At 45.5% G+C, this 13,070-nt stretch overlaps 1 protein-coding gene across 2 annotated transcripts in view; it reads left to right on the top strand.

Moving 5' to 3' along the window:
- Positions 1–13,070, top strand: part of LOC106562850 (uncharacterized) — a 71,465-nt gene that overhangs the window by 33,910 nt on the left and 24,485 nt on the right. The window contains exons 3-7 of one of the 2 annotated variants that reach the window (XM_045689707.2): positions 2,717–3,275; positions 3,491–3,621; positions 8,037–8,283; positions 9,319–9,459; positions 11,332–11,373. In XM_045689707.2, coding sequence (XP_045545663.2) covers positions 2,717–3,275; positions 3,491–3,621; positions 8,037–8,283; positions 9,319–9,459; positions 11,332–11,373 — 1,120 coding nt within the window. The remainder of the gene's footprint in view (positions 1–2,716; positions 3,276–3,490; positions 3,622–8,036; positions 8,284–9,318; positions 9,460–11,331; positions 11,374–13,070) is intronic. The other variant, XM_045689708.2, reaches the window with a different exon arrangement.

Here is a 13,070-nt window from a genome sequence, read left to right as displayed (position 1 = left end):
TTGACACATTGACTCTGTACCGGTACCCCCTGTATATAGCCCAGGAATTGTTATTTACTGCTGATTTTTAATTATTTGTTATTCTTATCTCTTACTTTTTTAGGGTTTTTCTTAAAACTGCATTGTTGGTTAAGGGCTTGTAAGTAAGCATTTCACTGTAAGGTCTACACCTGTTGTATATGGCGCATGTGACAAATACAATTTGATTTCATAATTTGACTTGAAATCCCTGGTATTGCCCCCATCTGTTATAGACAGACAGACAGACAGACAGACAGACAGACAGACAGACACACACGGCTGCTGTAGGCTGACTGCAGGAGTTTGGCTGTAAAGACTCACTTCCTGTGACCGCTGCATGTCCCCTGACCTCTCTACAGTACCTGAGCCCCCTCTGACTTTTCCCCTGCCAAGCTGCTGTTAGCACCCCATTGTTTCAACATTGTGCTGACCGCTAACAATATACAGAAGCCACCTGATTGTTTTCACAGTGGTTAGCAGCTAGCACGTTTAGCCACCTGGTGTTTTGGTGCCCTTGGGGTGAGGCAGACAATCAGCTATTTCCAGATGGATGTCCTACGTAACAAACTATGAAGAAAATATTATATTTCTAAAAACATTTGTGTAAGATGTACACTACCGTTCAAATGTTTGGGGTCACTTAGAACATTTTCTGTCCATTAAAATAACATCACATTGATAAGAAATACAGTGTAGACATTGTTAATGTTGTAAATGACTATTGTAGCTGGAAACGGCTGATTTTTTTAATGGAATATCTACATAGGTGTACAGAGGCCCATTATCAGCAACCATCACTCCTGTGTTCCAATGGCACATTGTGTTAGCTAATCCAAGTTTATCATTTAAAAGGTGAATTGATCATTACAAAACCCTTTTGCAATTATGTTAGCACAGCTGAAAACTGTTGTTCTGATTAAAGAAGCAATAAAACTGGCCTACTTTAGACTAGTTGAGAATCTGGATTATCAACATTTGTGGGTTCGATTACACGCTCAAAATGGCCAGAAACAAAGAACTTTCTTCTGAAACTCGTCAGTCTATTCTTGATCTATTCTTGTTGTTGTGAGAAATTTCCAAGAACCTGAAGATCTCGTACAACGCTGTGTACTTCTCCTTTCACAGAACAGCGCAAACGGGCTCTAACCAGAATAGAAAGAGGAGTGGGAGGCCTCGGTGCACAACTGAGCAAGAGGACAAGTACATAAGAGTGTCTAGTTTGAGAAACAGACGCCTCACAAGTCCTCAACTGGCAGCTTCATTAAATAGTACCCGCAAAACACCAGTCACAACATCAACAGTGAAGAGGCGATTCCGGGATGCTGGCCTTTCAGGCAGAGTTGCAAAGAAAAAGCCATATCTCAGACTGGCCAATAAAAACACAAGATTAAGATGGAACTCTGCCTAGAAGGCCAGCATCCCGGAGTCGCCTCTTCACTGTACAATGCAGCTTCCTGTACTGCTTACAGCTCTACCTCCAGTTACTGCCAGAGGAATGAGCACCGTGTTCATCAATGACTGGTTACATCTTTACCTCCAGTTACTGCCAGAGGAATGAGCACCGTGTTCATCAATGACTGGTTACATCTTTACCTCCAGTTACTGTTAGAGGAATGAGCACTGTGTTCAACAATGACTGGTTACAGCTCTACCTCCAGTTACTGCCAGAGGAATGAGCACTGTGTTCAACAATGACTGGTTACATCTCTACCTCCAGTTACTGTTAGAGGAATGAGCACTGTGTTCAACAATGACTGGTTACAGCTCTACCTCCAGTTACTGTTAGAGGAATGAGCACTGTGTTCAACAATGACTGGTTACAGCTCTACCTCCAGTTACTGCTAGAGGAATGAGCACTGTGTTCAAGAATGACTGGTTACAGCTCTACCTCCAGTTACTGCTAGAGGAATGAGCACTGTGTTCAAGAATGACTGGTTACAGCTCTACCTCCAGTTACTGCTAGAGGAATGAGCACTGTGTTCAAGAATGCCTGCTAAAGTGGGTTAAAAGGACAAATCATCAAATGCATAAAACAATATTAAACATTAAGACACGACCACTGAAAATTACTAATCTGAACCACTTACTACTTAAACTTGACAAAAATGAATAATGAAGGTTAATCATTTAATAGATGGAACCTGCATTTTTTATGTTCGCTACAACAAATATTCATGTTCAAGTTAATTCAATCATTTTAATTCAGAATACATAATGTAATTTAATGGCAAATAGTGAATAAAACATAAAACAGTGAAGTATTTACAACTTCTAAAGATAACCTAATGGGTGCTGATGTCACTTTAAGTTTTGAATACTGATATACTATGAGTTGGGTTTACTACAATGGTTCTAGGCAACGGGAGTTAGCAGAACTAATTACTTTTTACACTGTATTAAACAGTTAGGAATTTAGCTGAGTTAGCCTGTTTTGAATTCAGTTGACAATGCATTAGGTTGAATTGTTGAAAGTTGTATGTATTGATTGTCTTTTTTGAGGGAGACCTGGCCATCTTTGGCCTGGGTAACCCTGTCCTTAGGTGTAGTTACTCTTGAAGGAAATGTTGAATACAGCACTATATTTCTATGGACAATTGTGCAAGATAGATATCCGTTGAACAGTTATGAACAGTTAGAAATTACTGGATCACCTTTAGGTTTGACTTGTTATTAACAATTCTACCTGTCTCTTCAGGTGTGAGAGTGAGCTGAAGGCTAGTGGCTGCCAGTTGGCTCTGGAGGAGGACGAGGGCTTCAGTGACTGGACCCAGAGGTTGGAGAAACGCAGACAGCGCCACCTGGAGGAACAGGAGTCCTGGGAGCAGCATCAGCCCCAGCAGCAGCAGCATCAACCCCAGCAGCATCAGCCCCAGCAGCATCAGCCCCAGCAGCATCAACCCCAGCAGCATCAACCCCCGCAGCAGCAGCATCAGCCCCAGCAGCATCAACCCCAGCAGCATCAGCCCCAGCAGCATCAGCCCCAGCAGCATCAGCCCCAGCAGCAGCATCAACCCCAGCAGCAGCATCAACCCCAGCAGCATCAGCCCCAGCAGCATCAACCCCAGCAGCATCAACCCCAGCAGCAGCAGCATCAGCCCCAGCTGCTCAGGCTAAACGGAGCCTCCCCAATCAGGCCCTGCTTGAAGACACATCCTGGACCTGGGCCCGAGGAGAGGGAGGAGAAGGAGGTAGAGTGGGAACGAAGAGCCAGCAACAAGACACAAGACGCTTCAAGAAGAGTAACAGATGACAAGGTAGAGTTACGATTGTGTACATGCCGTGCTGTATCCAATCATCACTCAAGTCACAGTGTAGTCTTTATTCACGGCAGGGCAAAGAGGGGAAAGCTGTTGTTTGGGCTGTGATGCCAAACTTGACCGAACTTTAGATGAGTTGATGCCAATGACGTTTGATGCCAAAACTCTAATTGGACTATAAAGTGTTCTTCTAAATGCTGTTTTGTTTTTAGGTAGTGGAGAAGAAGAAATCTGAGCTGAAGATCTCCTACACCTCTAAAGTCATGAGACACGTCAACAGTAACGGGGAAGCAGCTGGAGCGGAAGTGACCTCATACCTAGTTGCAGGGAAACTGTCTCCAAGGTAACAAACCTAAAATAGTCTATATGTGTGTCCAAAATGGCACTTGAATCCTTATATAGAGCCTCATCTGGCCAAAAGTAGTGCATTATATAGGGATTAGGGTGCCATTTTGTCTGGTATAAAGTAGTGCACTATAACGGGAATAGGGTTCCATTTGGCTGGCCTAAAGTAGTGCACTATAACGGGAGTAGGGTGCCATTTGTCTGGTCTAAAGTAGTGCACAATAACGGGAATAGGGTGCCATTTGGTTGGTCTAAAGTAGTGCACTATCAAAGGAATAGGGTGCCATTTTGGACACAGGTTCAGACTGGGGCCAGATCTCACTATTGTAATGTCCAAATTCAATTTAAAGAGGAGGAGAACTCAACACAAAGACTGAAGCTGTCTGAGTTTATTTATAGTTTCCTTAGTTTCAGTCTTAGCTTCCTTGTCAGGGATTTCCTCGTCTTCTGACGATATAACGAAATCATCGTCGGAAAAGGTAGACCAATACGCAGCAGGTATGTGATTGTTCATTTTGAACATTTATTCACTTCAAAATGAATACAAAACAACAAACAAGAAAACGAACGATTCACTGACAGTCTGCAAGGCACAAGGCTAACACAGAACAATCACCCACAAATACCAAACACAAACACACCCTACTATATGGGACTCTCAATCAAAGGCAGATAGACAACACCTGCCTTCAACTGAGAGTCCCAACCCCAATTAATCAAACATAGACATACACTCACTAGACTCCACATAGAAATACCTAAACATAAACCAAAACCCGGAATTACTAAATCAAACACCCTTTTTACAAAACACACCACCCTGAACCACATAAAACAAATACCCTCTGCCACGTCCTGACCAAACTACAATACTAATTAACCTTTATACTGGCCAGGACGTGACAGTACCCCCCCCTTAAAGGTGCTAACCCCGGAAGCACCTTAAAACGAAAAACTGTGCTACACCCCCCCTCCCCAACCCACCTATATCTGGAGGTGGCTCTGGTTCCGGCCGTTCCAGGCTGTCGGGCCACTCTGGCATCGCCGAGGGGCAGTCGGGCCAGTCTGGCATCGCCGGGGGGCAGTCGGGCCAGTCTGGCAGTTCGGGACAGTCTGGCAGTTGGGGGCAGTCTGGGCAGTCTGGCAACTCGGGGCAGTCTGGCAACTCGGGGCAGTCTCGGGACAGTCTGGGCAGTCTGGCCACTCGGGACAGTCTGGGCAGTCTGGCCACTCGGGGCAGTCTGGCCACTCGGGGCAGTCTGGGCAGTCTGGCCACTCGGGGCAGTCTGGCCACTCGGGGCAGTCTGGCCACTCGGCGCAGTCTGGCCACTTCAGCGCAGTCTGGCCACTCCGGCGGTTCAGCGCAGTCTGGCCACTCCGGCGGTTCAGCGCAGTCTGGCCACTCCGGCGGTTCAGCGCAGTCTGGCCACTCCGGCGGTTCAGCGCAGTCTGGCCACTCCGGCGGTTCAGCGCAGTCTGGCCACTCCGGCGGTTCAGCGCAGTCTGGCCACTCCGGCGGTTCAGCGCAGTCTGGCCACTCTGGCGACTGTTGACTGGCGGGCAGCTCTGACGACTGTTGACTGGCGGGCAGCTCTGACGACTGTTGACTGGCGGGCAGCTCTGACGACTGTTGACTGGCGGGCAGCTCTGACGACTGTTGACTGGCGGGCAGCTCTGACGACTGTTGACTGGCGGGCAGCTCTGACGACTGTTGACTGGCGGGCAGCTCTGACGACTGTTGACTGGCGGGCAGCTCTGACGACTGTTGACTGGCGGGCAGCTCTGACGACTGTTGACTGGCGGGCAGCTCTGGTGATGGTTGACTGGCGGGCAGCTCTGGTGACTGTTGACTGGCGGGCAGCTCTGGTGACTGTTGACTGGCGGGCAGCTCTGGTGACTGTTGACTGGCGGGCAGCTCTGGTGACTGTTGACTGGCGTGGCTGGGTTGACGCACTTGTAGCCTGGTGCGTGGTGCTGGTACTGGGCTTACCAGATTATGAACACGCACCTCCAGGCTAGTGCGGGGAGCGGGAACAGGACGAGTCGGACTGGGTTGACGCACTTCCGGGTCCGCACGAGAGACAGGAGCTGGAAACCCAGGGCTATGGAGGCGCACAGTCGGTCTAGATCTTACCTCCTGCACAACCCGCCTTGGCTGGATGGAACAAGGAACCTTGTACGAGCGGGGTGCTCGTACAGGGCAGACTGGGCTGTGCAGGGGCCTGATGGTAGCCGTGCGTAGAGCGGGAGTTGGGTAGCCTGGTCCTCGGAGGCGTACCGGCGACCAGATGCGCTGCGCAGGCATCCTCCTACCAGGCTGGATGCCCGCTCTAGCACGGCACCTGCAAGGGGCTGGAATAACGCGCACCGGACTGTGCGTGCGTATGGGTGAGATAGTGCGCTCCTCAGCGAAACATAGCGCTCTCCACCCCATACGCTCCTCCATATAACCATGGGTAGCTGGCTTCCGGCTCTTCTTACGCCTAGCCAAACTACCCGTGTGCCCCCCCCAAAAAAAAATCTTGGGGGTGCCTCTCGTGCTTCTCCCTCAGCGCGTCCATGGCCTCGTACCTACGCCTCTCTGCCTTGGCTGCCTCAATTTCCCACTGCGGGCGGCGATACTCCCCAGCCTGGTGCCAAGGTCCGGCCCCATCCAGAACTTCCTCCCAGGTCCACTTCTCCCGCCAGTCCAACTCGAATTCCCTCTGCTCCTTCCTCTGCTGCTTGGTCCTTGAGTGGTGGGTGATTCTGTCAGGGATTTCCTCGTCTTCTGACGATATAACGAAATCATCGTCGGAAAAGGTAGACCAATACGCAGCAGGTATGTGATTGTTCATTTTGAACATTTATCCACTTCAAAATGAATACAAAACAACAAACAAGAAAATGAACGATTCACTGACAGTCTGCAAGGCACAAGGCTAACACAGAACAATCACCCACAAATACCAAACACAAACACACCCTACTATATGGGACTCTCAATCAAAGGCAGATAGACAACACCTGCCTTCAACTGAGAGTCCCAACCCCAATTAATCAAACATAGACATACACTCACTAGACTCCACATAGAAATACCTAAACATAAACCAAAACCCGGAATTACTAAATCAAACACCCTTTTTACAAAACACACCACCCTGAACCACATAAAACAAATACCCTCTGCCACGTCCTGACCAAACTACAATACTAATTAACCTTTATACTGGCCAGGACGTGACATTCCTGGTACAGATGGAGGATCTTAATTTGAGCCAGTTTGCTACAGCAGGAAAATAATCCTGCAGCAACAGGAAATGTGAATTATAAAGTGGATTATTATTAATGGACATTTTTGAAGCGGTTGATACATTTTCCATAAGGATAAATCAAGTCTGAAATTGAAAAGTGGCAATTACAAATTTCAGAAGCCTTTTTAAACCTCAAATAGACTAGAAGTTTTACATTTCCTGCATTGAAGGAAAGCTCTCCTGCAACACGACGATCAAATGAAAATCCTACATCTGTATGAATGATTGCTTGTAGAGAGAGAACAACAACTTCTGTAAAGCATCTATCAGTTCCTACTTCATACTGAACTGAAAAAGACGCATGACAAGATCAGTGACTCTCATCACTTCCTGTATTGGCTAGCTCAACATCCTTCCTTCATTTAACCAAGCCTTTAGAGTGAGCTACTATAGGGTGTTGAGACACAGCTAGAGACACAGATAGAGATGGCTGAGACACAGATAGTCATGGATGAGACACAGCTAGAGACACAGATAGAGACGGCTGAGACACAGATAGAGACGGCTGAGACACAGATAGAGATGGCTGAGACACAGATAGTCTTGGATGAGACACAGGAAGACATGGATGACAAACTGAAAGACATGGCTGAGACACAGATAGTCATGGCTGAGACACAGATAGTCATGACTGAGACACAGATAGAGATGGCTGAGACACAGATAGTCATGACTGAGACACAGATAGTCATGGATGAGACACAGAAAGAGATGGATGACACACCGAAAGACATGGTTGAGACACAGATAGTCTTGGACGAGACACCGAAAGACATGGATGAGACACAGATAGTCATGGATGAGACACCGAAAGAGATGGATGAGATGCCTACTTCTTCCTTGTTTGTCACTGAAGGAGACAGGTAAAGATTTTAAAGCAAACTGAGGGAATCTTGTTGATTGATAAGATGAGAACTGTCCAAAGTAGTTCATAACTACAGCAGTGGAGATATTAGAAGGTGTTACATTTGTAATGCAGTTTGATCATAGTGAGAGATGGAGCAGCTTCCTCCAACCTCTCCTCTCCTCTCCTCTCCTCTCCTCTCCTCTCCTCTCCTCTCCTCTCCTCTCCTCTCCCCTACCCTCCCCTCCTCTCCTCTCCTCTCCTCTCCTCCAGTCGCAGTGGCAGCTTGGGAGGGCAGAGAAAGGAGGAGGTGGATGGAGAGGTTCCCGTGGGGCTGCTGGAGACAGAGAAGACACCAGGCCAGGGACAGGGCACCCTAGAACAGCTGAGACAGAGACAGCAGGAGGACCAGGAGGAGCTGGAGGAGTTGAACCGCAGGAGAGAGGAGAAATGCAGAGCCAGGAAGGAGGAGGAGCACCAGAGAGAGAAAGAGGAGCAGCACAGACAGGAGCAGGAGGAGGTGAGACCTGGCTCTGTTATAATGAATGAGAAGGGGGTACCAGTCAGATCCTAGATCAGCACTCCTACTCCGAGACTGGTATGTACACTATCTGAGTATGTATATGCATGTCGATGCATGTTGGTAACACTTCCTATGAACACCCTCTTCATAATGCATTGTAAGCACATTTTTAAAACCTTGTGAGCTCTGACATAATGCATTATAATGCACAGCATGCACAACAGAGGCCTGTTCAGCCTCATGTATGTGCGGGTGTTGTTCTGATGTAGTTTCTCTGTCTGCAGGAGGAGAGGAAGAGGGGGGTGTTGTTCTAATGTAGTTTCTCCGTCTGCAGGAGGAGAGGAAGAGGGTGTGTTGTTCTAATGTAGTTTCTTTGTCTGCAGGAGGAGAGGAAGAGGGGGGTGTTGTTCTAATGTAGTTTCTCTGTCTGCAGGAGGAGAGGAAGAGGGGGGTGTTGTTCTAATGTAGTTTCTCCGTCTGCAGGAGGAGAGGAAGAGGGGTGTGTTGTTCTAATGTAGTTTCTCTGTCTACAGGAGGAGAGGAAGAGGGGTGTGTTGTTCTAATGTAGTTTCTCTGTCTACAGGAGGAGAGGAAGAGGGGTGTGTTGTTCTAATGTAGTTTCTCTGTCTGCAGGAGGAGAGGAAGAGGGTGTGTTGTTCTAATGTAGTTTCTCTGTCTGCAGGAGGAGAGGAAGAGGGTGTGCTGTTCTAATGTAGTTTCTCTGTCTACAGGAGGAGAGGAAGAGGGGTGTGTTGTTCTAATGTAGTTTCTCCGTCTGCAGGAGAAGAGGAAGAGGGGGTGTGTTGTTCTAATGTAGTTTATCCGTCTACAGGAGGAGAGGAAGAGGGGTGTGTTGTTCTAATGTAGTTTCTCTGTCTGCAGGAGGAGAGGAAGTGGGGTGTGTTGTTCTAATGTAGTTTCTCTGTCTGCAGGAGGAGAGGAAGAGGGGTGTGTTGTTCTAATGTAGTTTCTCTGTCTGCAGGAGAAGAGGAAGAGGGGTGTGTTGTTCTAATGTAGTTTCTCCGTCTGCAGGAGGAGAGGAAGAGGGTGAAAGACGGGTTGGAGAGTAAGAGGATGTCGGCTTCAGAGAGAAGGATGAAGAACCTCAGTATTTCCAGCATTGAGGGAGACGAGTCCTTCAGTCCCTTCAGTCCCATCAGCCCCACCTTCAAGGTACTACTGATGTCCCGGTATCTATCAATCAATCAATCGATCACATAACTTCAAGATACTTCTGATTTCCCATATCATTTACCACCATACACGTCACCTTGTCATTCACCTATCATCTAATCACATGCCCACAGATGTAGAGAACATGATTTTTATTAGAACCAAAAAGGTTTAAATGGATTTCTTCTTATACAGGATGTAGCCCCTAAAAACCTTCTAGGATGTATTTCACAGCATATCAGTCCCCTTTCTGTTCACTCTGCCATGCGGACTCACACAGTGTTACTGTGCTTGATGTAGCATGTCTGTCACTGTGTTCTGTTCCATTCTTCATGCCATCCTACCAGAAACTACTCCTTCTGTTCTACCCAGTAAGTTCTAGACTGTCTGTAAGTGTAGTGTGTCGATGGATATAACTGTGTTGGCTCTGTGATGTGAAGTGAGAGTCCTGTATGGTCTGTGGTTGTATGACAGGTAACACCAGTCGCTACTTAGAGTCTGATATCAGTATGACTAGTCACACTGGCTTCCGTTGGTTCCGTTTTGACTTGGCTCATTTGTTTTCAGAAAGTGTTTTCAACACTCCTTCTCAGACAAAATGAACCATGACGGATTTGAAACAAACCTTCTAGTCTGAAGACACCTTTTACTAACTACTAAATATGATATACTTTCAGAATCAACTCCTTGATGAACAAAACAGTTTGTCTTGTCAATCTTGTCGTAGAACACAAAAGACAATGTTGACTACAGGATCACTTCTCTATATTTCTTCTCTCCCTTGGTGTCATCACACCCCCACACCACCTCTCCACCTCTTGCATGTCATGTTGACACATCATCCTATGTTTCTTCACCTTAATGTTTTTTTAAGTGTGAAGAAATGCTTCCTGTGTTGACAGCATGTAGAGAGTTTTAGTCTGTGTTCTAACATCCATACTGGTCTACCTTTTAGAATCCACTACGTTACTATGGATATTGGAACAGAGCCTTTGTGTGCCTTCCAAATGGAACCCTATTCCCTTGATAGTGCACTACTGTTGACCAGGGCCCATAGGGTGCCAGAATAGGGTTCCATTGGGGACATAGATGTTGTGTTGTGCTATGTGTGTAGCTGCCTGTGGTTAGCTTTCCTTAAACACTCCAACACTTCACGGATTGTCATGGGTTAATTAATGTCTTCATGGGTTAATCAATTTTTTTCATGGGTTAATTCATGGATTGTCATGGGTTAATTCATGTCTTTATGGGAAAGCACCCGACTTTCTTTTCTGGCTCACAGCTAAATAGGATGTACCACACGTTTGCATTGCTCAATAGCAACCTTGCTAATGTGCCAACTGTTGAGTCATAACCAACGAAATGACTCACTCAGTCCAATTTTTCTGTGCTTCTGTTAAACCAGTAAAGCACTAGTAATACTCCTGTTACAAGTAGGAGTGGCGCAGCGGTCTAAGGCACTGCATCTCAGTGCTTGAGGCGTCACTACAGACACCCTGGTTTGATTCCAGGCTGTATCACAACCAGCCGTGATTGGGAGCCCCATAGGGCGGTGCACAATTGGCCCAGCGTCGTCCAGGTTTGGCTGGTATAGGCCGTCATTGTAAATAAGAATTTATTCTTAACTGACTTGCCTAGTTAAATAAAGGTTCAATAAAATACATTTAGAAACAAATATATTTTCCTTAAAATCAATTGGACAAAACACAAAGATTTAGGAAACTATTAGGAAAATAAACCATTTAGACCGTGGAAAAGTGTTCCTCTTACTGTATGTATCTATCTGATCGAAAATAAATTGTCTGCAGCAGTGGCATTGGCTTGTGTCTTTCCTGTCATCAATGTGCTTCCCTGTGATGTGTGTCCTTCCAGAATGACACCGAGGAGAGGATGACGTCTGAGAATACCTGCACGGTGAGTTTCACCTTGGAGACCCAGCGTTCCAGAGGACAAACGTATTTCAGAATATTTCATCCAAATCCAAATTATTCTGTGTTGTTTTAGATTCTGTCCCCCCGTTAGATTCTGTTCCCTGTTTGCTTTTATAACTAAACAGAAAGGAAAAAATTCTAATAAATCTCAAGGAATCATCAGCATGATATTTGTTGTTGTATATGATGCATTACTACAGAGATCTGGATTGGTTTTTACTTCAAATGTAATACAAAAGTTTGGTGCTTCCTAATCTGAAGGGGGAAACAATATAACAGAACACAGAATGATTCATTTTATGTGGATTGAAGGTTCTGGAACAATGACCCCATGCAGGGGTCATTCCAGGTTAAAGGTCACCATGGGGTCAACTGTGACACAAAGGTTCTGTTCTGTTGTGTTCTGTGTGGTCGTAATGTGACACCACTTGTCAGCTGTCTGTCTTTTTGATGTCATTCTACGCTTCATACAAACTCAGCTCTTGTTTCTAGCCTGGTCCCAGATCTGTTTGTGCTGTCTTGCCAAATATAGACATTGTCATGCATCAATGACCATATGAGTTGGCAAGACAACCCAAACAGATCCGGGAAAAAGCGATCCTGTTTCACCTTCCCTCCAAAGACCTTCTGAGCCGTTGTTACTACATCAGCAACAGGAAGGTGTCCATATTATGAGCCATGATGATGGGTAATATATTGACAACTTAAAGGGGAAGATTGTTCCTTTCAACTTACTGTGTGCCCCCTACATATACCTTTAACAGGTCATGACAGTATTATACACCTTTAACAGGTCATGACAGTATCATATACCTTTAACAGGTCATGACAGTACAATACACCATTAACAGGTCATGACAGTATTATACACCTTTAACAGGTCATGGCAGTATTATATACCTTTAACAGGTCATGACAATATTATACACCTTTAACAGGTCATGACAGTATTATACACCTTTAACAGGTCATGACAGTATTATACACCTTTAACAGGTCATGACAGTATTATACACCTTTAACAGGTCATGACAGTATTATACACCTTTAACAGGTCATGACAGTATTATAGACCTTTAACAGGTCATGGCAGTATTATACACCTTTAACACGTCATGGCAGTATTATATACCTTTAACAGGTCATGACAGTATTATATACCTTTAACACGTCATGACAGTATAAACCACAAATGCTTTAATGAGAAGGAATGCTTTGGAATTGTAGGAATACTCTGTGTTGATAATGTGGACTACTGTAGATTGATAATGTAGGGCTACTGTAGATAGATAATGTAGGGCTACTGTAGATAAATAATGGTGGGCTACTGTAGATAAATAATGTAGGGCTACTGTAGATAAATAATGGTGGGCTACTGTAGATAAATAATGTAGGGCTACTGTAGATAAATAATGTAGGGCTACTGTAGATAAATAATGTAGGGCTACTGTAGATAAATTATGTAGGGCTACTGTAGATAAATAATGGTGGGCTACTGTAGATAAATAATGTAGGGCTACTGTAGATAAATAATGGTGGGCTACTGTAGATAAATAATGTAGGGCTACTGTAGATAAATAATGTAGGGCTACTGTAGATAGATAATGTAGGGCTACTGTGGATAGATAATGTAGGGCTACTGTAGATAAATAATGTAGGGCTACTGTAGATAAATAATGT

Source organism: Salmo salar, chromosome 11, assembly GCF_965601325.2.
Source record: "Salmo salar chromosome 11, fSalSal1, whole genome shotgun sequence".
NCBI lineage: Eukaryota > Metazoa > Chordata > Actinopteri > Salmoniformes > Salmonidae > Salmo > Salmo salar.
This window is presented reverse-complemented; position numbering and strand designations above follow the sequence as displayed.